Source organism: Crinia signifera, chromosome 19 (genome assembly GCF_055691185.1).
Source record: "Crinia signifera chromosome 19, ASM5569118v1, whole genome shotgun sequence".
NCBI classification, from domain to species: domain Eukaryota; kingdom Metazoa; phylum Chordata; class Amphibia; order Anura; family Myobatrachidae; genus Crinia; species Crinia signifera.
In genome coordinates this window covers 51,289,150-51,316,226 of record NC_139226.1, presented here as the reverse complement: position 1 = coordinate 51,316,226, position 27,077 = coordinate 51,289,150, and the positions used below count along the sequence as shown (strand labels likewise).

General features: G+C 45.9%; 1 protein-coding gene across 1 annotated transcript in view; it reads left to right on the top strand.

Annotated features, from left to right (window-relative positions):
• LOC146042535 (cytoplasmic phosphatidylinositol transfer protein 1-like) overlaps positions 1–27,077 on the top strand; it is a 146,880-nt gene that overhangs the window by 85,308 nt on the left and 34,495 nt on the right. Inside the window, exon 3 of the mRNA XM_083162587.1 lies at positions 10,782–10,870. Coding sequence (XP_083018713.1) covers positions 10,782–10,870 — 89 coding nt within the window. The remainder of the gene's footprint in view (positions 1–10,781; positions 10,871–27,077) is intronic.

Genomic DNA, 27,077 nt, shown 5'->3' with positions numbered 1-27,077 from the left:
TATGACATGTCATCTCCAAGCGTTAGCGCAGGAACCGCCTCTGCCGGGGGGCGTGCCTGTGTTGTTTGCCGGTGCAGCCACCAATGTAAAAGGCAACAAACCCCGGGTCGCACCCAGGTTGAAGCTGGGTCCAAAAACCTGGCATTTTGGTGTAAAAGGGATATAAGACTTATAGGCAGACAAAAGGGTCAACTTTACTTATTTGTTTATAGAGGAAGAAATGGGAGGGGCCAACTACCAGTCTGTAGCAAAGAATACACAAAGTCTGGATGCGGGGGCCAACTGCCGGCCACAACCCAAATCAATGACTAGATGGAGGCCACGTTAAAACCTCTAATCTTAATCCACATATTCTGGGAATGTCCATGCATCTCCGGGCTCTGGTCTGCTGTCTTTGCACTTATCTCAACGGTATTGAAAATCCCCATCTCTCCGACCCCGAAAGTAGCTATGTTCCATTTGATTGGTGGAGGGCTTTCCAGCAATGATAGATATATTATGGGTCACATTCTGATCACTTCAAAAACTTTAATTGCGCAGTGCTGGCGCTCCACCCGAATCCCAACAATTCCTCAAATAGAACAAGCAGTTCAGTATCACTGCGAATACGAGACCGCAGCAGTACGCTACTCTTCCTTGACTACCAACCCACTAATCAAATGGCTTAGCTGGTCCGAATACTGGTCCCCTAAAACATGACAGGCCATGACATAATCTATGTTCTGACTACTGTCTATACGTAGCCCTCCCCCCAATAGCTTACTCTATGTATGCCAATTATTGTGTTTGAATAGATTCTATAGTAATAGAAATATTGATTTGCTAATGAACGTCTGCTTCAATGTGTGCCCCTTTTTTATTTTCCCTCTCCCCTAATATTTGTACTACCCTACCCTTATGCAATTTCTCATTTGTCCAATATTGTGTAAAACTAATAAAAATGAATGTTAAAAAAAAAAAAACCTCTAATCTTACAGAAACTTTTTTTAACATTCTCACCAACAGAGACAACTTCTGTGTGTCCAATTGTTTATTTTTAAATGAATGCAAATTTGACAATCTTTGGGAGACTTTGGAAATCTTCGTAAACCATTTCTTACAGTGGCGGCTCCATAGGAGGGGCTGCAGCACAGTTCAAAATTCAAAAAAGGGTGAAACCCCAACTGCCAGTGAGTCAGTTTGGAATGGCAGTTGGTGGCAATTGGAGTTAGTAGTCAGACTTGTAGACTCCCCCATACCTCCCAACTGTCCCACTTTCCACGGGAACATCCTGTTTTTTGGGGATGTTCCTGCATCCCGCCCAGGGCCAGCAGTGTCCCGCGGCAGGGGGGGGGGAGTTGGGACTCCCCGCTGCCACCGCTGTGCAGCGGTGAATAGACGCTTTGTGCATGTACACAGTGTCTATTCCCCGCAGACAGATGGGCAATAGTGGCAAAACAGAGGCGTGGCCGCGCCCCCTTGCCATGAGGACAAGCCCCCAAATTTTGGTGACGCCTGGGGCGCGCGCATAGGTCCCGCTTCCTCAGCATTTAAAGTTGGGAGGTATGGCCTCCCCAAATTACGCTCATTTATTTCTTTTTTTCAAACAAACCATTTGAACTAGGGTGTTCGACAAACAAACCGGACAACTAGGGTGCCCGACAAGCAGAACCCACCCTAGTTGTCCGTTATAAGGGCATATTTATTTATAAAGCAGATTGCCTGATCACTAACATCCCTGATCACCACTATTAGCAGCGATGTGCAACGAAAAATTGAGGTCATTTATCAATGTACAGTATTCATGCCGGGACAGTTGTCTCAATAAGAAGCTGTTCAGGCAAATGCTGAAACCTGTGCTGCCAGATTCCATCCTGGCAGTGTACCTGCATTGCACGGGCTGTGCTAAAGCACAGAAGTGTCTGCGGAGATCCCCCTCCGCACTCCGAAAGAGCTTTTGTGTGGACAGAGCAGCTGTCGCTATCAGAAGATGATGTTTGCTGTCTTACCTTCTCAGAGGACCTTAGTATGGGTTACATGAATAAGCCCCTGTGATTACTATTATTATTTTCTTTATGTGTTAAATAAAATGCTTTATGGATTAAAATAAATAGCTCAGTCTGCAAATTCTACATATAAACATATTGATGAATTTATTATACAAAAGAGATTAACAATGCATAACAATAAAGATGAAGAAGTACAGCTCAAAGATACATAATTTAGCTTGAGAATTATGCAAATAGGAACCAGATGTATATGGCTGTGTCTATGGAGTAACACAAAGCAGATAACATGGAGAAGCACATCTTTATTAGTTTGGGAAATGGGTATTTGTGATTGCTGTTGGTAGAAGAGGCGTAATTCTGGGAGGCAATGGAGTCATCTGCCGCCGGGCTCCTGCTCCCAAGGGGGCACCTCTCCTCACCTGCAAGTTTGAATCGGTTAATTGAAAGTCGATACCGCTTCTGCGGCTGACTCCTCTTCCTAGCAGGACAATAGACGTCACACTTTCTTTATTTTAAAGACAATATACTTAACATACATACATACATTCACATATACATACATATTTATATAAGGTGGTGTGTTTATGTGGAGGGGGGGCACCACTATTTATCTTTCTCCGGGCAACTGGGATAAACTTACACCTCTGGTTGGTAGTAGAGGCCCTGGGGTAGAGCGGGAGGGCGGACTAAGGTGTAATGCCCCCCATACATGGTCCGTTTTTGCGGTCCGTTCTGTACTTTTAAAGTACACATTGTATCGGATCGCATCCCTTGTGCATGCATTGTGCATGCACTGCGATCCGATCCGATGTGTACCTAGTACAAAAAGTATGTGCAGCACATACTTTTTGTACCGTACTATGTGATGCGCGGGAGCGCGCATCGCATAGTACAGAACGGAGCCGGCAAAAACGGAGCGTCTATGGGCTCCTTACGACTTGTCACTTACACTTGGACAATTAGTAGGTTTCGGAACTGGTGCAAACAGAATGTTTTATGTAAGGATGACAGTCATAACTAAGACAGGAAGCTATGTATCAGAAGTTTATCTTATGGGAATAAGCATGTGAGGGGCGGCATTTACAATCAAGTCTGAATCAGGCGCAGAGAGAGTTAGATTTGGGGGGATACGGTCACTAGGTCTACAGCATGATGGTCGACAAGCATTAGGGTGGGGTGTGTTTAAGCTGACATCTAAATTGCAGTGTAAGAATAAAGCAGCCAATATTTACCCTGCACAGAAAGAAAACAACTCCCCCAAATCTAACTCTCTCTGGGCTTTATTCAGACCTGATCACTGTGCTGTGCATCATGTGACATCAGCCCCACCTGCAAGGCAGCATAGTTTTGCCATCTGCAAAAACTGCAGCCTTGCTAACAGGTCTGAATCAGGCCCCAAGAACCGATCAGCTTAGGGTGAAATTAAATGCATTGGTCACATCGGCAGTGCTGATCTATGGGCCTGATTCAGAGCTGCATATATTTGCTGCGTAGTGAGCAGGTAAATGCCGCCCACCGAATGCACTCCTGCTCTGCCAAGCGAATCCCTGCACTAGCATGCGAATCACCTTTGATAAAGGTACAGCAAAGTATTGAAACGCGTCAGGAGCAAGGACACTACACCATCACTTTGCGGCACTATTTTGTTTCCTCCAGCGGCTTCAGGGGCACCGCATCACCAGAGAGGACCCTTGGGCTACTCAGGATTCAATTTCCGGACTAATTTACAGTCACCTCCAGCGGTCTGACATCTGAAGACTGCGCTACTAGAGAGGACCTGTGCTATTCTTTCCACCTCCCCCATTCATGGACAGTGACCCACCATCCAGTCCGTTGGTAATGTGCATGCACCCCTTGTTTAATTACTGAGTCAATGGTATATACCATCAATTCTTCCAGGAATGAGCTTCGCAATCATTTTTAATCATATTTGCTGTATAATTGTATTTAAGTGCTATTTAATTTAATATAAATATTTTTCTAATTTTTACCATTGGTTGTGTGTATTTCATTGTAGTGAAGAGGCGCTGTTCTTTATCTTTTTCTTTGTACAATATTATTAGGGTCTGACTATCCCTAAATTGAATAGCAGCCTCACCTAGAAGATCAGCTCCTATATAGGCGCCCTTGTCTTTGTCTCTCATAGAAAAATACCTTGTTGTGATATACTAGCATGCGAGGGGATGTTTACGCTTACACATCCGCTTGCATGCGGCCTCAAAGAGGAGAAATCATTTCATGGTCTCTCACATCACATGATTTCTCTAGCCATTGCTTTGAAAAGTAAGTCCATACTTACTTTTAGGATGCCCACTGTCGACTGAATTGGGGGCGGGTGCTGATTTCATGTGACGTCAGCTGCCCACCTCGAGCATACCTGCAGGAGTACGTCCAGCGTTTACATGGGTGGGCCTGCCATTTTTGTGGGCACACCCACAAACTTCTGGGCGGTCCCCTGCGTCCACCACATGTCAGTCCCCTGTGCACCCATCCTGTTGCAAACGCCCCTGGGGGTGAAACTCACCGAAGGTGTATGCTCCGAAGGTTTGCACATGTGTATATTCACGCATACGCAAAACCCCACCATCGAGACTGGGGGAGAATTCGGGCTTGAGCGATCAAGTCTGAATTGCCCCCTGTGTGATGTTTCTTTATAAGTCTTGTTTGTTCTATTTTGTTACCTAACTAGTCTTAAGGTCTGTCTGACGGATGGGTGAAAGTTATGCTTATGCAATTCTTGTTCCACCTACTCTGCCGGGCAAAAGCTGCTACAGCAGCCAGAGCAGGTCTCCAACTATCCACCTACCCTTCCCAACCACAGCAGGACAGGAGCTGCTGCAGCAGCCAGAGCAGGTCTCCAACTGTCCACCTACCCTTCCCAGCCACAGCAGGACAGGAGCTGCTGCAGCAGTCAGAGCAGGTCTCCAAGTATCTACCTACCCTTTCCCAACCACAGCAGGGCAGGAGCTGCTGCAGCAGTCAGAGCAGGTCTCCAACTGTTCACCTACCCTTCCCAGCCACAGCAGGACAGGAGTTGCTGCAGCAGCCAGAGCAGGTCTCCAACTATTCACCTACCCTTCCCAACCACAGCTGGACAGGAGCTGCTGCAGCAGCCAAAACAGGTCTCCAACTATTCACCTACCCTTCCTAGCCACAGCAGGACAGGAGCTGCTTTAGCAGTCAGAGCAGGTCTCCAACTATTCACCTACCCTTCCCAGCCACAGCAGGACAGGTGCTGCTGCAGCAGCCAGAGCATGTCTCCAACTATTCACATACCCTTCCCAACCACAGCAGGACAGGAGCTGCTGCAGCAGCCAGAGCATGTCTCCAACTATTCACATACCCTTCCCAACCACAGCAGGACAGGAGCTGCTGCAGCAGCCAGAGCAGGTCTCCAACTATTCACCTAGCCTTCCCAGTTACAGCAGGACAGGAGCTGCTGCAGCAGCCAGAGCAGGTCTCCAACTATTCACCTACCCTTCCCAGCCACAGCTGGACAGGAGCTGCTTCAGCAGCCAGAGCAGGTCTCTAACTATTCACCTCCCCTTCCCAGCCACAGCAGGGCAGGAGCTTCTGCAGCAGCCAGAGCTGGTCTCCAACTATCCACCTACCCTTGCCAACCACAGCAGGACAGGAACTTCTGCAGCAGCCAGACCATATCTCCCACTATCCACCTTCCCTTCCCAAACCACAGCAGGGCAGAAGCTGCTGCAGCAGCCAGAGAAATCTACAACTATCCACCTACTCTTCCCAACCACAGCAGGGCAGGAGCTGCTGCAGGTACAGAAGATCCTGAAAACCCTCAATGAATTAGCAAACAATCAAGAGAAATATAACTGATTGGGGATCGATCTTACATGGATTTCACAACGATATCTAGAGTGTTCGATTCACAGACCACTCTGCCGATGAGTCGCTTATTAATTTAATTTTGTCAAAAGTTTTGTAAAGTGACATTTTTTTTCATTTAATGGACCCTTTTAGGCCTTTAAGGGTCCCCTTAAAAGAGTCCATTTGTTGTGTTGCATTTATAACAATGCATATAACAATGCATGAAAACAACAGAAATAGCATGGACCCTTATGACAGCACCCTTAAGGGCTTGCCGATTAAACCCAAACCCAAAGTTTGAAGACGATTAGTTAAAGCGTTCAAGAGTTATCGTGGATCATCCACACGCACACATACAAACACACGCACATTGTTCAGTTATACTGAAGTACAGATGGAGAGCAGCTCTTTCAGCCGGGGGCTGACTATTCCATCGCCAGCCGTCGCCAGGAGACATGCGCACAAGATGCTCGCGCGCCCCCATGCGACAGAGCTCCCTGCCGCTGCCTCCCCCACTGCCAGCGCCGATCCCCACCGCCGCCCTAACCCTGCCCGTCTCCCTGAAGCAGAGACGGCAGTGTCCCACCGCCCAGAGACTGGGACACGTGTGCACATGAGACGCACACGCGTCCCAGTCTAATGATGTCCCTCTCCGCCGTCACTCGCCAGCCGCGATGTTCTGCGAGCGCCAGGCAAGCATGATAGGGGCTCCATCTGTAGATGTGAATAAATTGCATTTATATTTTCATCTACATGAACTCAATCTTGACCTGTTATGTCCCACTAAGGAATTGTGATCAACATACATTTTTTATGGGAACAACTAAATATAACTGAGCTATAATTTATTTAATTAGAAAAAGTGCCAAAAATGATCTAACTCCTGTGTTTGGAAACAAAAGAGTTCTTCTTATAAATAAGCTGCATACTGTAGATGCGGAAATTATTAAATGGACAGTGTAATGTAGGGGTTCTTTAGCCCAATAATGGATCCTCAATCCTCAACAGCAGATACACAGACCCATATACCTACCCCCTTCCCAAATATACTTATACTTAAGGCTAGCACCATCTTCCCAATGATATCTTTAGGAAGATGGTGCTTGGAAATGGAAAGCAAAAATCTGGTAAGATGACGCCAGCTGAGGGCCCACTTCCTGCAAGCAAGGTAGAAAATTAATGCCCCCCCCCCCCCCCCCAATTATAATTGTTTTATTTACATTCCGCCCTCTTTTAGGCCATACCTCCCCATTCAATACCTCTATATGCCCCTGTCCATCATGCCCAATTTTGGATGATTGTGGATATATATATATATGTACTTTCCACTTTGGTGGTCTCTACCAGGTGCTGCAGGGTTACCAAAGCAAATCATGGTGATTTTTGGTAAAAAATAACAAATTTAGGAAAAAAATGAATCATGCTTTGGGGGTGCATGAAAAAATGGTACTTATTTCCTAGCACGGGGCCCATCTCATTGATTGTATGCCTTAAGTGTAAGGTACTTAAGGCATACAATCAACGCGATGGACCCGATTTTCTGTCAATCACCTTCTAATTTGGCGGTGAAAGAGAAAATCGCGTTGATCGCGTCCATCGTGGCCCATTATAATGGGCCGCGATGCGACCGACGCAATCAACGCGATTTTCCCATAGAGAATAATGTTAAATTATTTTTCAAGTCAAAATCGGGTTGATCGCGTCGGGCCGCGATGCGATCAACACGATTTTACATAGGGGACAATGGGAAATGGGCCAATATGGCCAATTTCTCATTGAGTATGGTTATAAAGTAGGGTTAATGCCCCCCCATTGTTAACGCCAGTCCACTATTGAAACTATTGAGGTACGCGTCCTCCGACCTTTTCATACCCCCACTATCCACGTCGGCGTGGAGTTGATTTTCTAAAGTGTGGCGAGCGCAGCGAGCCACCGAGCCCGAAGTGTGGCGAGCGCAGCGGGCCCCGCGAGGGGACGCGTATACCTGTGAAGTTATGCATGTCCCCTCGCGGGGCTCGCCACGCTTCGGGCTCAGTGGCTCGCTGCGCTCGCCACACTTTATAATATGAACTCCACGCCAACGTGGATAGTGGGGGTATGAAAAGGTCGGAGGACGCGTAACGCCGCCCCTCGCGGGCTCGCTGCACTCACCACGCTTCGGGTTGGCCTCAATAGTGGGGTGGCGTTAACATTGGGGGGGCATTTAAAACATTAGGGGGGTTTTCTATTAAAATGGGGGGTTTTGGGGCTTTTTACATTGAAATCAATGTCAAATCGGGTCCCAAGGACCATTTTACATTGATTCCAATGTAAAAATTGGGTCGATCGCGTCGATCGCATCGATCGCATCGCATGCGATTTGGTTGGCATGTGATGCGATTGACGCGATTTTTCCGACCCGATCAATACATTCAAAATTGCGGGTGCCGTGCTAGGAAATAAGTACCGAAAAAATATACAGTGATTTCTTTAGACATCACAACATATCATTTTCTTGCTTTTAAATGAATAGGAAATGCCACCACAAGTTTTATTTTTTTAAATAACTTCCCGCTTTGAGTTTAATTCCGCCAATAGTGTGTATCAGTTGAATTGATACAAGTTGATACAATTTGTATAATAGGATTTAGAATCCATTATTGGGCTAGTGAACATACTCCTTTCAGACCGCACTCTCACTATATGACTATCAGAGCTATGTGATGATTGATAACATTTATCTAGACACGATTATCACATTTAGGATGGAAATTTATATACAGTTAGAGTCTCCCGTATCCGTAGATCTATTATCCGAAACAATTGAATACACAGGACGTAAAATGGTGGATAAAGAATTTAAATTCACTTACACTTGTTTTATAATTGACAATGTTTCACTTTATATTTTGCTATATTAAACAACTCAATAATAGTTATTTGAAATTGCTTATGTGGCTCGTTGATTAGAAATTTGAGATCATCATTTGTAACTACAATTAAATTCAGCAGTCCGTGAGTGTAGAAATACTTTTTTATTTCCTATTGATATCTGCTCATTTTATTCCTGGGTGCACCTCCTGTAATACAGTGGGTCAGATGCACTAAGCTTCAAAAGTGATACAATGGAGAGTGATAAACAGCCAGCCAATCAGCTCCTACCTGGCATGTCACAGACTGTTTTTGAAAAATGTCAGGCAGGAGCTGATAGGTTGGTTGTTAATCACTCTCCTTTTTATCGCTTTTAAAGCTTAGTGCATCTGGCCCAGTATGTTATTACAGTAAAGAATGTGAAGACTGGGGAAGGCGGAATCAATATGTCTGTACGGACAGCTCCCATCTTTTGCCATGTGACAGACGAGCCTGCTCTGTTACATGTTCACGGTTATTATCCCATAGATGTTTTACTGTTATACTGCATGCGTCCCCATCATATCTGCATCTGTAGGTAGATGTACCATGTTTTCTAACTTAAAGAAACAAAGGCCAGTATTCAATGAAAATTTTCACTACTTTAGGATTCGCTGCACATTCGCCGGCATTCGCCGGGCTGGAGGATTCGCTGCAAGTCCTCCCTCTCCCCCTATTCAATGCAAATTTTAACCCCCCCCCCCCTCAGGAATGCTGCAGGCTGGGGGGTATGGCGGAAGGCAGAGAGATGGAAGCCTCCCTACCTGTGCCAGACGCTGCACATAGCAGCAGGGGGAGAAGGAGGGCTGGAGGGGACACAGGCAGCAGAAGCTGCCTCCCTGAGGAGCCTGGGCAGGCGGGGAGGTGGAGGGAGCGCTGCGCTGGTCCCGCCCATGCATATGTAATGAGCAGGACCTAGTGAGTGCAGTTAATATTAATGAGCGGCTCCCTGCTGACATCATGTAAAAATAAAAATTTAAATTAAATATATATTCATGTGCTGCAAGTACATGAATACAAATAGCAAGACCCCATCAAATGATAAAATGAATGATTTATTGACACCAAAAAAAAAAAAAAAACTTTATTTTAAAAGAACACATTCCAGTTCACCTTAAACAGATGGCAAAACGGTGACTCATGGCGAAAATCATGCTGAAACCAGTTCTCCATTCTAGCACTGAATACACACTCGGCGAATTAGAGTCAAAACCCCATTGAAATACACCAGCAAATTGCAGCGAGCATGAAACGGAGAACTGGCCGGCATTCACTGTTCGCTTTCGGCGAACAGTGATCGTTGAATAGGGTGAATCAGATTTTCAGTGAAAAGATTCACCGCAGAGCATGAAAGCAGCCCGATTTGTTGAAAAAAAAAAAACGGTGAATCCAGAGCATTGAATACTGCCCAAAGCGGTAAATTCACAAAGATGGGAGTTTCATTGAAGATGGGATGTTGCCCATAGCAACCATTCAAATTCTGATTATTATTTAACACCTTTTAAAAGATAATAGATAAGGGCAGGATGCTTTAACATCCATGGCCCTACTAACATATGCGATTATTGAAGCAAATGACAGCTCTAGTGATAAGAGCTGTCCTTTGCGATGCAGCGCCATACCTGGACTTCCGGGTCCAAGACCGTGGAGCCCTATATGCAAGTGCAGAGTGACAGCGCTGGCTGCGGGGCATGCTGGGAAGGATCCGTGACAGATCCTTCACACAGCGCTGTAGAGAGAAGCCCATAGGCTTCGATAGGGTATCGCCAGCTTTCATGGCGATACCCCCCGTTAGCAGTAACCTGGTGTGCAGAGTTTTAGTGCATTCGAAAATGCAGTAAAAACCCAGAAAGCTGTGTTTTTACCGCATTTTTGCTTTAGTGCATCCCACCCATAATCCATTTGGTGGCTATGGGAAACATTCCATCTTTATTGGAAATCCCATCTTAATAAATTTACCCCAAAGTGTTTCTTTACATTAGGAAAACAAACAAATTATGCATTACATATGGTGACTGAAGTTTAGTTCAATGTTTTCTAAATTATTTTGTTTATTTTGCTTTCCTTCTACAGCAAGCTGCCAACGTGGGTGCGAGGATTTGTTCCAAAGATATTCTACATCACAGAAAAGGCTTGGAACTATTACCCCTATACAATCACAGGTAACAAAATAAATGACATAAGATGTCATGAGAAATTACTTTGAGACCTGTCACAGAGAGGATAGTATATATCTGTAATGAACAGTGACTGCGTTCATACTGAGAAGTGTGTGTTACAGCTGAGGTACTTGTGTCCCACAGGGCCGCATTGAGGGGTCCATCCTTAGGTCCCCACACAGGGTTGGTCTGACCATGCGGCAGAGGGAGAAATAAGAGGAAATAAAATTACTAATATTAGTAGAAATGTTTTATTATTAGCAGTTGTTAAAAAAGTAAAAAAAAAAAAACATTACAAGACTTATTCTAAAACTATCCTGTAAGGGCCACATAAATGCAAGGCCCAAGGCTGGAAATCAAAAACACAAATTGCTCTAGTCTGAATAAAAATATCCAACCGTAGTATAATTCTCCTGGATCGCCACACTACCACCCTCAATGTTAATGTTCGTATCTCAACAGTGTCCTTTTTTGGGGCGGGATTCTCTAATAACCCCCGCCGCACATCGCCGGCATTCGCGTTGTTAATAATCGCGTTTGCAGTAACATATGCGATTATTAACTCAAAGGCGATGGGTGGCGATGTGCAGCGGGTTTCCCCCTCCCTCCCTGCACCCTTACCTGGCTGTAAGGCTCCGTTTCCTCCTCCCTGCACTTGCAAGCAGTGTAGGGAAGAGGAGGTCACTAGTCCAGGCAGCACAGCAAGAGGCTGCCTGGACACAGGTGAGGGGGGGTGCGGCGCAGATCATCGGGGGGTAGCGGGGGAACTGGCGTAACCCCCCGCAGTGAAGCCCCGGCAGTGGGGCTTTGCTTCATATGAAAATGCGGTAAAAACCGCGAAAACTGGGTTTTTATGGCATTTTCAGTTTGGTGAATCTCGACCAATGTCTTTATTTATTATCAATGCTTTTGGCTGGCGGCATATTTTGTTTAGTATCGCTAGGCCTAACAGGGTTGCTTGATAATATACTACAGGTATTTAACATAACTAAACAGTCCATTGAGAACTACTGGTGCCACCCTCCCTCATGGCGTCCTTTAGTGTTTTTCAGGCAGTCTAATGGTACGGAACGGTTACATAAGATATTTTTTATGGGTGGGATGTACTTAGACTAAAATGCGCTCAAACCGCCAATAAACTTTACAAAGCTTGTACCTGAACATTATCTAGAGATGTTTTTTCTTAGCGAAGCCTTTGGATGGGAATCTGAAAGATCCTTGTACATGTCCAATTGCTGCACATAAGCAGTAGAACTCCTGGGGTCATAAACACGATAATCGTCACAACATAATGTAAAACTCTTATTGGAACCCTGTAAGTATTTATCTGTACAAGTATCCAGACTATTCATGCATATGGTGTTAATAAGTGCAGCTATGGATGTGATAAGCGGCTGGATGTTTAATATAACCTACAGAATGCATCAATCCCTCCACTCACCAAATGCATATCGGGGTTTACTAATGAATAAAATCACGAAGGCCACCTTTGGTGAAAAGACCTTCCTTTGCAATGATAAATCTTCCCGATAAATCTTATGACTCAGGGGCAGATTTATTAAGCTTGGAGAAGAGATAAACTGGAGATAAAGCGGAGAAAAGGTAAATGGAGATAAAGCACCAGCCAATCAGCTGTGTTTGAAAAAGACAGTTGGGAGCTGATTGGCTGGTGCTTTATCTCCTTTTACCTTTTCTCCGCTTTATCTCCAGTTTATCTCTTCTCCAAGCTTAATAAATAGTGTCCTACCTGCTCATGCGTCTTGTGGTGCAATCGTCATTGGGGGTGCTGGGAGGGATCTGATTGGTTCCTTCTCAGCAACGAAATAGTATGAATTTTATAGGGCAGATGCAAACATGATGCAAAGCATCCAAGCCCCAGAAATTACCACATTCTGTGGCTGCCGAACCTCTAAAAATGGCATTTTCAGAGATTTGGCTGCATGCTGCATCCCGCCCACAATATGGAATACAGATGTGTCCTCAAAAAGAGAAAAAAAGCATGGGGCGCTCAAAGGTTCCCAACTATTAAAATGTATTAAATGGACATACATAAAACATTACATACCATATATACTCGAGTATAAGCCTACTTTTTCAGAACATTTTTTATGCTGAAAAAGCCCCCCCTCGGCTTATACTCGAGTGAGGGTCCCACTTGAGTCAATAAGTTTTCCCAGTTTTTTGTTGTAAAATTAGGTGCCTTGGATTATATTCGGGTCGATTTATACTCGAGTGTCACGCTCGGGGTACCTCGTGGATCTGTCTGAGGCCCGGAGGTTGGGTGTTTGTGGCTTGAAGGAGACTGGAGAATAGCAGGTTTAATATAACTCTTTATTGTAGCACCAACAAGAGAAGGTAAAACCATATATGAAACTGTAGATCGGGGAACCCAGTGAAGTACCTGGGCAACAGCTGAAAGTCCAGAATGATGGGAGTGATCCCAGAGTCTCTGTTAGTTCACAGGGAAACACAATGGCTAGCTGTGGGAGCTGACGGCAGTGGGCAGTGGAAGCCGGAAGTCAGCGACATCCGAGAACTTGACAGCAGGTGCCGATGCAGACGGCAGGATGGAGAAACGTCAGCGGGCACGGAGGGCTGGCAGTAGCTGGAAGTGCTGATAGCAGGACAGCGAGGCGTCAGCAGGCACGGAAGACTGGCAGTAGGTGCGGAGGCAGACAGCAGGATGATGAAGCGTCAGCAGGCACGGAGACTGGCAGTAGGTGCGGAGGCAGACAGCAGGATGATGAAGCGTCAGCAGGCACGGAGACTGGCAGTAGGTGCACTTGGACCACAGGTAGGCGTGATGATGTGTCAACAGACACGCAGGATTGACGACAGGAGCAGCGGGTCGACAGCTGGAGTGTAGATGTATCAACAGACACGCAGGGCTGGCAGCAGGTGCAACTGGTCGACAGCAGGAGTGTAGATGCGTCAACAGGCACGCAGGGCTGGCAACAGGTGTAGCTGGTCGACAGCAGGCGTGTAGATGTGTCAACAGACACGCAGGGCTGGCAGTAGATGCAACTGGTCGACAGCAGACGTGTAGATGTGTCAACAGACACGCAGGGCTGGCAACAGGTGTAGCTGGTCGACAGCAGGCGTGTAGATGTGTCAACAGACACGCAGGGCTGGCAGTAGATGCAACTGGTCGACAGCAGGAGTGTAGATGTGTCAACAGACACGCAGGGCTGAAGCATGTGCAGAGGCTTGAGACACTGTAGTAAACCTGAAAGGGCTGGAGGCAGGATGCAATTGCAAAGTCCAGGAAACAGGTGTGACTCTGTAAGGGCTGGAAGCAGAATGCAAATGCAGGTATCCAGGTATCAGGTGTTGAACTGCAGGTAACGAAGACAGGGATGAAAGATATCACAGGGCAAGGGCAGGAGCACAGGCTGAAGCTTCTTCCACAGGGATTGACAACAAAGCACTGGCGCTTGTATGCCCCAGAGGGCTCTGCTTTATACCCCAGGGCAGATCTTGATGGGAGGAGCTGAACTGGGGTTCTGAACCATTGGCTGGCTACAACAACATGGCGGCGACCGGACTGGAGACAAACAACTTTGGTTAGCTCTCATGCTGGACGCGTGTGCCGCAGGCCCCAGAAGGATGGTCGCAGCCGGAAGACCTAGACGCCGCGCTCCCCGACCTGCACCCGGACGGATGGCCCGCAGGCCCCGCCGCCGGAGATGAACAGGTGAGCGGCGCGTCCTAACCGCGGCCGTGACATCGAGTATATACGGTATATTAAAAAATACACACACAGTTAATACATATACCATTTGGTCTTTTGTAGCTCCAAAGCTTTGTTTGTTTTAATGAAAAGGTGTCTTTAATCCCCTTTTTTTGGGAAACAATAGATTGCCAATTAAAAAGCTGGATTGAAGCTCAGCTTCGAATTCGCCACGCTTCAGGTTGACGTTGACCGTGGTGTTGCGTTAACAATGGGGGGGCATTTGACATAATAATTAACCATCAGGGTGGGTATACAATAAAAAATCGGGTCTGGGGGACATTTAACATTGGGTCCAATGTAAAATCGGGTCTCAGGGACCATTTTTACATTGGGTCCAATGTAAAAATCGGGTCGGTCGCATCGCAGCGCATGCCATTATAATGGCATGCGATGCGGCCGATTTTTTAATTGTACGGGAAACGTCTTTAAAGACATACCTTAAGTTATGGTATGCGATGGGACCCGACGGGCACCGTACTAGGAAACAAGTACCAAAATTGGTCCTGCACCTGAACATCGGAGGTAATATAATTGTTTCCCATTACTAACAGAGACTATGGGCGGTATTCAATGTGAATACCGGCGACGTGCAGCGAATCCTGTTTAGGATTCGCTGCACATTCGCCACTGGTCGCCGCGTTCCGGAGCCTCGCCGGCTCCAGTATTCAACGAGTCAGGGGCTCGCTGCCCCTGACTGGCGAATATGAGCTCCTGCGGCGAACGCCGCAGGGAGCCTGAGGACGGTGGCAGGCAGGGAGATGGAAGTCTCCCTGCCTGCCCCAGAACGTTTGTGGGGGGGAGGTGGGCTGGGGGTGCCAGCAGGGGACCGGGTATATTCACTACACCCGATCATGAATATGTAATGATCGGGTGAAGGGAATATATGAATATCTAATGAGCAGCTCGGCTCCGGCCCCCTGCTGGCTGGTCTATGTAAAAAAAAATATATATATATATATATTTTTTTTAAATTAAATATATATTCATGTGCTTACAGCACATGAATAAAAAAGCATGCCCCTCCTCAGAATAAAATTCCAGATTTTTGGACACCAATTGTAAAAAACAAAACACTTTATTTTAAAAGTTCACCTTCCACTTCACCAAAAAAAGATAGCGATTGCTACTCGGTGAATCATGGCGAAAAAAACCTTGAAATGTATTCGCCATCTGGTCATTGAATGGGGTGATTCACCGTTTTAGTCAGAAATTCGCCTTACAGCACAAAATCGCCATAAAAACATGGCGAATCAGCCTCATTGAATACCGCCCAATGTTGCAATTTACCTGTTGGCAGAATATTTAAATACATATTGGATGACTTTCAATTTTTTTTTAAAAGACTTCTTGCCACGTAATACAGCTGAATTCAAAGCTGAGCTTCAAACCAGTTTTTTTAATTGGCAATCTATTGTTTCCCAAAAAAGGAGATTAAAGACACCTTTTCATTAAAACAAACAAAGTTTTAGAGCTACAAAAGAGTATTAACTGTGTGTGTATTTTTTAATATATGTAATGTTTTATGTATGTCCATTTAATACATTTTAATAGTTGTTGTGTACCTTGGAGCGCCCCACGCTTTTTTCTCTTTTTGTGCTATAACTTGGAGGCTGGCATCCCTCCAGCGTGGTGGCTGCAGGGTGACATATTACACCACCGTAATCCCTAGCGCCAAAGACACCTTCTTTGCTTAACAGATGTGTCCTCATTGAGTGCTGTTGCGATGCGCCTCCTCGCAGCTCACTGATTGTGGTTTACACCATTTGTACGCTTCCGCTATACAGTATATGGACTTCAATGGGAGCTGGCGTGCGCCCACCTCCATTAAAGTTTGTAAGAGCCGGGTGTCATATGCACATGCGCAGCAAAGCTGTAGCAGGACACATATGTACATGATATATCCTTCCCTTTGTTTAAACATTTAAGATACTTCCTATAATTAGACACAGGAAGGACCCAGGTAAGGCTGCAGTGTAAATGGGTGACCTGGATCATCTTGTTATTTCCCTATGGAGAACTCTATGCCTGAGAAGTGAGAAGTTGAGCTTAGAGTGAGTAATAGGAAGGGACTGTTTTGGGGTGGTAACCAGGAGTAACGGCAGAATTTCAAGCATGTCACGGGCAGTGGTGGCTCCAGACGTGGGTTGGCAGCACAGTTCAAATTTCAAATAAGGGAGAAACACCAACTGCCAGTGAGCCAGTTTGGAATAGCAGTTGGTGGCAATTGGTATGGCTCCCTTATTTGAATTTTGAAGCATGCTGCAGCCCGTCCTCTGGAGCCTCCCCTGGCCATTGACATTTATGGTGTGTGTCTGCCTTCAGCTGTATGTAGAGATACATGGAACCAGCATCAGTACTGCTGCAGTCTTCGATGTTTCTGCGTCGATACTGTGTATGTGTACACAGTTGCCCAGGACTTTGCTATGGCTACAGTTGGGCATCTCTAGTCTTTTCTAAGCAGCTGGTTTTCTGCAATGATTAGCAAGTACATAGGCTGGCAAATCGCAGCTGCATAGGCGTGTGCAAGCAAAACAGAATCAGGCCCATTCTGTCAGAATACTTACATTCTGTGTTTTCATCAACCAGAGTTAATGCCACAGCGAGGATGGATCTCTCACAAAGCCAGCATCCCAGACATTAGACGGCTGCAATTCTGCTAACTGGAGCATTCTGTTTAATGAAGGGTGTTTATCATGAAATATTTATGGAACCATTGTTTGCATGTATTTGTTGTGGTAGCAGCGTGTCCTATGTGACTCCTACCATTAGGCCGCCTGCCCAGCTGTAACTCTGTCTGTGCCATGTCAGGGCCAGGACAACAAAGTAGGCAAACAAGAGTCCTTGTACGGTATATGGAGGGGTGATACAGAGGATGAAACGTGAGGAGATAAGGAAGGGGACATGGGGCACAAATACAGCTGGGGACAATAATGGCCATCAGGTCATATCAAGTGAATACATTAAGTCGCACTTATGTACACAAGGCGCACTCATGAATTGTGAAAGCTTTAACATTTTTTTCCTCAGTCATTGACTGTAATGTCATTAAAAGGCCATTCCCATGTCTACCGGTGTGTGTCTGGATGTGCAAGGGCTGTGATGCCCACTGTGTACGTTATTACATTCACGTTGACACCCTTATAGCACTTACACAAGACCACATACCAATGCAACACGGCACCCCTCAACACCCCTCAATCACCGCCCAGGTGCACTGTGGGATATTTTAGCTACCTAAAGGCATGTGCAGTTGAAAAACATGGAGACTTTCAACTCAGGATCAGGCTCACAGCATGATCCCTCATTATCATAAAGCCACAGTGAGATAGTGGGGAAAGCATCCTATTGGTGGATGGAGTTTTCCCCCACCTAATATAGTTCTGTCACTCCTATGGTAGGACAAGGTATTGTCCCATGCTACAGTATAATAGCTACAGTACTATTATATCCAGTCATCTGCCTAACTATAGGGTAGAACTGTACTATACTATACTGAGATATACTGAGATACTATACCGATATGTAAATCTCACTCCTGGTACAAACAAAACACAACACTACAACAACAAAACAAAAACAAGAAAAATAAATCACTGATTGGATTTTAGCTTAAAATGATACTGGCCCGGACCAGTGATTTCATTTCATTTAATCTGATATATCAAAGCTAAATTGCAAGAGTCTGTAAGTTGCATGTTAGCAGAACAAACTAGGGCAGGGGTGGGGAACCTCAGGCCCGGGAGCCGTATGCGGCCCCCGTAGCCGGTTTGAGTGGCCCTCCCACCCTTTGACAGGAGTCAAGTACAGGGGAATTCTCGCGAGAAGTTGGTAGTTCTTGCGAGATTCCTCTTAATTAACAGCAGCGGGGGACTGTCAGTCCTATTCAGCGGCAGCCGCCGTAGCGTGGGATGGCTGCAGCAGGACAATTTGTAAGAGTAATTTTTACATATGGCTCCCGAAGGATTTTTTCCCCATACAAACGGCCCTTGGCACAAAAAAGGTTCCTCACCCCTGAACTAGGGCAATACGTTCCTTACCAGTAGACAAGAGAACTTGCAACTTGTATAAGCGGAGTTCACAATAATATAAGAGGTGAGTTCTGAATGCTTTATGCTGCATATAATGGCCCATGTGCTAGATACCTTAACAATGGCAATGATTTCAATAAGCAGCTGCTGACTAATGATGAAAGACCAGAGGTCATGTTCCTTTTCTAACCAGAGGAATAACAGAAAAGTACAAGAATTTAAACACAACATGTAAAGGTCCTTTATAAATGCATTATAATGCACAGGAGCAGCACATACACAATACTTTCCCTTCTCTATTATATAATGATTTTTTTTAATTCACTATAACCTATTTTTACTAACTCGTCAAATTGGGTTCTGTACCAATAGAGTCCAATATTTAAGTTTATGATTTGAACATTTGGGCAAATGTTGGCGGGTTTGGGAATTCCATGCGGGAAATGGACAGCTGATGTACTGCACCTGAAAAATCCAGGACATAAGATTCTAATGAATGATAAAACGCCCGTGCAGACCTGCGCATGACTAGTAGTCTCTAAGACCTGTGCTTGTCTACTCCCTTGTTGTACCAGCTAGAGAAAAAAAGGCTTCCTATTGTCTTACTATAGTCTTGCTGACATCCCCTTACTCATACCTCCCAAATGCTGACAACATTATGGGCATTGTCTTCTGGGCGGGTCCATGTGATGTCATGGGGTCATGCGGTATTCGTGCAATGCTCCTCTGGGAATTTCTCTCCCCTTCGGCCACATGCCAGGGGATCTGTTCTCTATGTGTTTGGCGGGGTGGCGGGTGGCGCTGACCTGTTCGCTGGGCAGCAAGTATACGCAGCCTAGCAAACAGGTCTGAATCAGGACCATTATTCCTTGACAAAGGGACTGATTCAGGTTTGTGAGCGAAGCAAAAAACAACTGGGCAAAACCATGTTGAACAGCAGGTGGGGCTATTTGCCCTTTTGCTTTGTTAATAAAGTTGAATCAGACCTGTATGACGCATGACGTCTTGCTATAAGTTATATTGCTTGGTGACCAGCGCTCAGGCACTAACATACATATGGTGTAGTATGCGTGTGGTATGAACGTGCTGTGATAGACAAGTCTATGAGCCAGTGTATAAAACAAAATGATATTTATTCATGCGGAGTAAAAAATGACTGCACTGTTATGCTCTGTGTTGCAGCAGCTGTTGATAACCGGGGCAAGGCTAAAGGACACAGCGTGCTGTAGACACAGTTACCTGTATGGGAATGCACAGTCGGGTGGGGGAGGGGGGGTTTTGATGGGTGGGGGAAAGTGGGGGGTCAGGGAAGAACAGTTCGGTGGTACTGGGTGTGGGCTGTGCCCAGGTAGTCCCGGACTGCAAATGCAGGAGTTAGACAGCTGGATGCCCACAACGGGTGGAGTACAGTCCTGGGTCAAGGAAGGTGTCAAGGTGTCGTCGAAGGCTGGCGTCCCAAGCACCTCCGGCGGTGCACCGTGCACGTACCTGATACCCGCTTGGTCTTCTCCCGTCTGGAGGGTCCTCGGCGATGTCCACGGCTTGGAGACTGTACCGGCGTCTGCTGCAGGGGAGGACGCCTGGCTGTCGATCCACGCCGCTTCTACAACAAACAGCCGCACTTCCGGGTTCTGCGGGGATCGCGTATTCGGAGGTGTGAGCTGATTGGTGGAGCAGGGTGGGCTCGACTCCTGGATAGGAGGAGACTTAGAAGCTTGTAGAATGGTGTTGTGTGGTTTGATCCAACGCGTTTCTGCCCTTGTGGGGCCTTTCTCAAGGATACATGGGGTTGCTGGTGAGCCTGGTTTATAGGGGTTGTTAGTCACTCCCCCTTGGTGGGTCGTGGCCATAGGTTCCCGGGGCTGTCAATCAGAAAGGTTGTGTAAATGGCTGATTGCACGGAGTTCTGTGTGGGTGGTGGCCAAGTATTCCCGGGGCTGTCAATCAGAGAGGTTGTGTAATGAACTGATTGCCCGGAGTTCTGTGTCAATTACATCTCTGTGCAGCAAGAATTACACTGCATTTGTGTTTGTATATTAATTTCCATTATGGAGGTGCTGTTCTTATTGCGGAGATTAGCCTATGGATGATGCCATATTTCATCTGAAGGTTGTTCCCAGGTTAAAATCTATGTTTAACCCTTTAGGTGCTAGTGTCTGCAGTTGGAAAATTCAAAATAGTTCCCTTCTGTCAAGTTGTTGGGCAAAGTCCCCTCCCCTCCAGTTTTTCTTAGGTGCTTCTATGATGGTGAATTCTAATCCCTTGGGATTAGAGTGATGTTTTGTTTTAAAATGTGAGGACACACTATGCTGGTCAAAGCCTCTTTTGATGTTCCTCACATGTTCATATAATCTGGCACTCAAAGACCTAACAGTTCTACCCACATACTCTAGTTTGCTGGGACATCTCAAAAGGTATATGACACCTGTAGTGTTGCATGTGAGGTGTTCCCTATATGCGAATGTCCTATCTATTGTTGTGGAGTGCCACGTCATCTGTTTTTTGGTGGTCAAGTCTTGCTATAAGAGAAATCATTTTAAAGCCAATGATGTATTTTCCCAGTGAATAATTCAATAATCACTGTAAGGCGCAGACGGAATTACTTACTTTGAATATGACAAAGCTATCCATTTTCCATTTCAAGCATATTAACAAGGATATGATTAATGTTAATGCTATTAGCAATTATAAGAGTGTTGTAATACAGAATGAATGGAAACAAATAGAGGCGCCTTGGGCTATTTGATCTCATCCATGGTATTGTGGTTTCAAAAGACATCGGAACATCAAGCATTAAAGCAAATTTACTTGATGTTAAGGTGTGACCAATGCTGTACATCGTCCTGCAGCAGCTGGTGTTGCTCCCATGCCATCCTCTTCCACTAGCAATTCCTTATTCTTATCCGTCTCCATATGGTGTGGAAGTCAGTTACAGTAAATGGAATGATTCTTTTAGTGCATGGATGGTCTTTCAATGGCAGCTGTGACCAAAACGGGTGCCGGATGACTGACCGGTAGTGGGGATTCCTACAGTCATTACACCAACATCGGAATCTCGACTGCTAAAAGCCCGACAGGCAGTGGCTATTCTCCCTTGTGGGGGTCCACAACTACCATAGAGCGAGCCACTGTGCCCACAGCATGGCGAGTGCAGTGTGGCAAGCGCAGCAAGCCTGCAAGGGGCTTTGTTGTGCTCCCCCCGCAGTCGGTATTCTGACATCGAGCTAATGACTGTTGGAATCCCGACTGTCGCTGTGTTATACCACACCCGACCAAAACACAAGATCCTTCATTTAAAGAGTGGAACTGAAGTTTGAATAGAACCAAAGAGGTTTAAAGCTCAAGGCTGTGGGCGGGATGTGTGCGCAACATCTGTTAGTTTGTTAGCCTATCATTGTCAGAGGTGGGTGTCACTTTATTAAAGTCTTTAAGGTTTTGGGTTGTAGGCCTAAGCTGCATTATTTGATGGTTTCCCACCCTTCGTAAACCCTTTTTATGGTTTTGCCTTGTTTTTTTCATTTTGGTGTTGGCATTTTTGGGCAGGACCAACAGTCGGGTGCAATATTATGAATATTAGGTGCACTCAGCTTGCAATGACTGGTAGTTGGCTATGATTATTACTAACCTAACGGGGACAGCGCAAACACTGATGCAGGGAAGTAGTCAAAGTAGAAGGTTGAGTTGGATATCTTTGTTATATTGTTGATAGCTTATGCCATTAGGCGGTAATCACGTGCAATGCATACCACAGTTGATGTTTGTGTATTGATGGATTGCTTTGGTTTCTAAATTGCTAACCATTTCTGACAACATTTATGTCACTGAGCCTTTGTTATGTTACAGTAGTGGTGTAACTTGACAATGTACTGTACATCTAGATTAAAGCTTGGACTTATTCTGGACTTAAACTGGACAGAAACTTCCAACCAACTTAACATCTTCGTATCAAAGTGACTCAGAAAGACAACAACCCAGAAAACCAAGAGACTGCTTTGAGTGAGCTCACTTCATTCTCACATCATACTACTCCTGGCTGCTTAATCTGCCTATTCAGTTGTGATATCACCATTTCTCCATCTGCTAAAACTTTTTGAATATCACTCTTTATGCTTGTACTTGCACTGTCAGTTTTGAAAATGCCCAGCTGTACCTCTAATGACTTTACCTCTGTTGCTGTTCCATTGAGAGTAGGTGTCCCTGATTATTTTATTCTTGGCCCTCTTCTCTATCTCTACATGTCCTCTCTGGGTGAACTTATTTGTTCACTCGACTTCCACTATGCCAAAAATACTAAAATCTACCCCTCGTTTCCTGATCGCTCTCCTTCCATCCTAACTCATATCTCCAACTGTCTCTCTGCTGTCTACTCTTGGATGACCCAGCGCTATTTTAGACTTAAAATATCAAACACTAAGCTGACCTCTTCCGACCCTCCTGCATAAAACCTGACCATCTCTCATCCTAACCTGTTTATGCTCACCTCTCCCCCTTCTGTGTTACCCCTGTCTGTCTAACCCTCCCCTTTAGAATGTAAGCTCTCACGGGCAGGGCCCTCTCTCCTCATGTGCCTTTCTTAGAATATATAAACCACTGCCACCCTGATAATTGCTTCAGTGTCCTGTCCCCTGATGCAACTATCTGTATTAACCATGTACTTGTCCTAAACTGTCTTGTAATGTAATTTGTTTTGTGTTTGCTCATAACTATGCTCTGTAAAGCGCTGCGGAATTTGTATGCGCTATATAAGAAACTGTTAATAAATAAATAAATAATAGTGCAGCACCATCATCTGCCAATAGAAGTTTAGGTTAACCATTTACATAAAGTGCTCGGATTGCCAGCATCACCAAGGCCGGTAAGAGGAGAACCGCTGGCTCCACAGGTGAGGCTGAGATTGATGGCCAAGTCTGTATTCGCCTAGGGTGGCTATAACCCTCAATCAGGGCCTGGTCAGGAGCCTTGAGTGGATTTACCTGAAGAAATTCTGATTAAATTGGACAAGTCTGAAAATCGTCATGTGTTATGCATGTCCAAATCAGAACGGCATTTATGTACCCTTATAGATATTTTTACATAGGGGCCCTCATTCTGATCGGATCGGTCCCCTGCACAATTGCATTGGGGTGCGATGCTTTGCAAACTGCACATGTGCATAAACATTTATGTGCATGTGCAGCCTCTTTGGGCGAACAGGCGCGGTAAATTGATTGTTCGCCGGCCCGTTCGCACAGAGCAGTGCGGATGGGAAGCATGGGACGGTGGCCATGGGTAGCGCCCATGGGAATGCCCAACGTTTCATGTGTGTTCCTATGAAAATGCTAGGCATTCCCATTTCAATTGCAGCGTGACGTGTCAGGGGCGGGCAGCTGACATCACCGGTTGTCAGCTGCCCGTCCTGTTTCCTTACCAGGGCGCCGCAAATGTAAGTCGCCAGAGAGTGACTTTGTAATTAATTGTTGTCCCTGATGTATGTCAGCAGCCACCGCTTTCAGCCCTTGTGGGGTCTCTAGTGACTCCTTAATAATAAGGTTTGTCTAGAGATCACTTTAAAAGCCTAAACCAAGCAGGTGTGCTGTGCTTTTGAAAGTGAGGGAGTTTGACTGAAGCTTGTCACTGAACTGGCACACACTAAATACAGAACAAATGTTTACAAGACTGTCATTTGAACAAGAGTCAACATGGGGGATGGCGGTTTCATATTTTCAGCAGGCTCTGTGAAAAGGTTTATACACAGAAGATGTACTGGGGAGTCTGTGAATATAGTTCGCTATTCAGAAACTAGAAAATAAATAGCACAAGCCTAATATAACCTGATATACAATATAATTAAAATCCTACTGAGCAGTGAGCAGTGGGTGTGTTTCTATATTAGCATTAACAGAGAGCCAATGCTGACAGCTATTTTTTCATAACAACCAAGAAGCAATTTAATGCCTGTTTGAGCCACACAGTGTACTCTGCCTACCACTGATCACAGCATCACTGCAATTTTACCCAGGGCCGGTGCTAGGGTGTCCCCTGCCTCCCTGCAAACTATAATATTGCACCCTCTCTTTGGCCCTTATTCTGATCTAAGCGGTAACGGCCGCTTGCGGCCGTTCCGCCGATGTTTTCGCTCTGCGCATGTGCAGAGGGCACTCTGCGCATGTGCAGGCGAAATCGCCGCACATTTTTTTTTACCGCCGCAAAGGGGGTGGATAGGGGCGTGAGGGGCTACTTAGCCTCATTTCCCTATGCATACGCCACGCGTTTCATGGGCGTTCCCATGCAAACGCGGGGCGTACGCATGGTAATGAGGCTGTGTCGCATGTGTTGGGGGCGGGCATCTGATATCGCCGGATGTCAGCTGCCCGCCCCCATACATGCTTTCACACGGACAAGTGTCCGTGAGGTCTATGGGTGCGGGAGCTGGTGGAGCGTGCGGCCCTGCCTTCGATGGTCGGCGACCATCGAATGCAGGGGGCTGCTCCAAGATGGTGGAGGCGTATCCCCCGCCATTTTCATGCGGACCGCCACATGTCCGCGTACGGACGGCCGTGGCGATCCGTATGGAAGGCGGAGATTCGCCTGCACGGTCGGAGCCGCATATGCGGCTCCGGCCGCACCAACCAGAATAAGGGCCTTTAATATTTTATAAAGGGGGTAACACTCAATAATGGAGTATGGTCTCACAAAGGGATGTAGCCACACAATAATACCCCCAAATCCAAAGTATGCTACACAGTAGCACAATCTTATCCACATTCTACCACATAGTAGTGTCCCTTTTTCACTTTATGACACAAAGTAGTATCTCTTACACATACACTGCCCGAATCCCCTTAGCTGCTCACACAGGGCATGTCTACCCTCCCAGATGGTAGCAGGTGAATGCTGGAAACAGTAAATGCAATTGAATGTGCACCAAACAATACTATCACCCACACCCTTTCCTCTCAGTGGGTAATTACCACTCCTCCCCCCCCCCCCCCCCCTATCTAAGTAATTTGGGGGTTGAAGGATTCTACACTTACTGTGGAGTGAAGGGTTTGTAGCTGCAGTATCTCCCGACATTGCTGGTGTATGTGAATGCATCCCATCATCGCGGGTCCTCAAGGGTTTTGCCCACCTGACTGGTAACACTGCTGTGACGGCTTCAGTGAAGCAGTGCCTGTGAGCGACATCCATTCACCTCATGGATGGGCTAGGGTGGGTGCACGTAGGCTGGGGGCAGCCCAGCAGCTAACCGTGGTGCTGGGTTTTCCCCCAGCGTGGCGGGCCCGGGTCCCGGTGCCACGATTGGCTGTCCCGGCGCTTGAAGATAAAGTAATCTCCTAGCGCTGCCCCTGTTTGCACTGCGGGTTGGCACCGCAGTGTAAACTGAGCAAATCTCGGGTCCGACCTGGCTTGGAACCGTGTTCCAAATCCCCGGTCGGATCATGGATTTTGGTGTAAAAAAGGTATAAGTGGCCCAGGTGTGTTTGCTATGACTCTGTGATAGAAAACCGTATATACATGGATTGCTGCTGGTGTTACTATGTATGCAATAAAATCTATGGAAAGTATAATCAAATCCAATATAGGGAACATTCTAGTAACCTATAATATATAGGGAACATTCTAGTAACCTATTTACAAATCAGGGGAACATTCCAGTGGCAAAGAAAGTATTCTAGGTACTGATAGGCAACACTAAGAATGTTGGAGGGACAGATATAAAATCAATACATACAGCACTCTAGTGACCTACTGTACAGTATATACAAGTCATAGAGCATTCTTATGTCATCTATACAAACAGAGCCCATTCTAATGAATAATTATACGGAGCATTCCAGTGACCTTTGCAAATTATAAAAGCTTTCAGCTTAGCGATGTACAGTACTGACCACGTTCTAGGGACTGCTGTACAATCCAGGGAGAATTCAACCACATGCAGGGCCAGATGTATCAAGCTTCAAAAAGTGATAATGTGGACAGTGATAAACAACCAGCCAATCAGCTGCTACCTCTTGTTTTTCAAACCCAGCCTGTAACATGACAGGTAGGAGCTGATTGGCTAGTTGCTTATTAATCTCAATGTTAGCCCTTTTGGAAGCTTGATACATCTGGCCCTATATCAAATACATAGAGTTTATATATGTGTATATATATATATATATATATATATATATATATATATATATATGTAATCGTTATATGCCGGCACTCCCAGACAGCTTGATCCGGTGCAATCTCAAAAAATCTGATACAGTTCCACAAGAAAGAGGCACACGGACACCAGTCAGCAGTTTCAAATAGATGTATTGGGCATAGCACTATCAAGCGCTTTCGGGGGCACCACCCCGTCTTCAGGATAATTGCCCTGCACAAACAAGTGACCAAACAGTGCTTCCCCATCCCCCCACACAATAAATAGCAAACATTTGATTACTCACCTGTCCAGACGCGGGAGCGTGGACATCGCAGC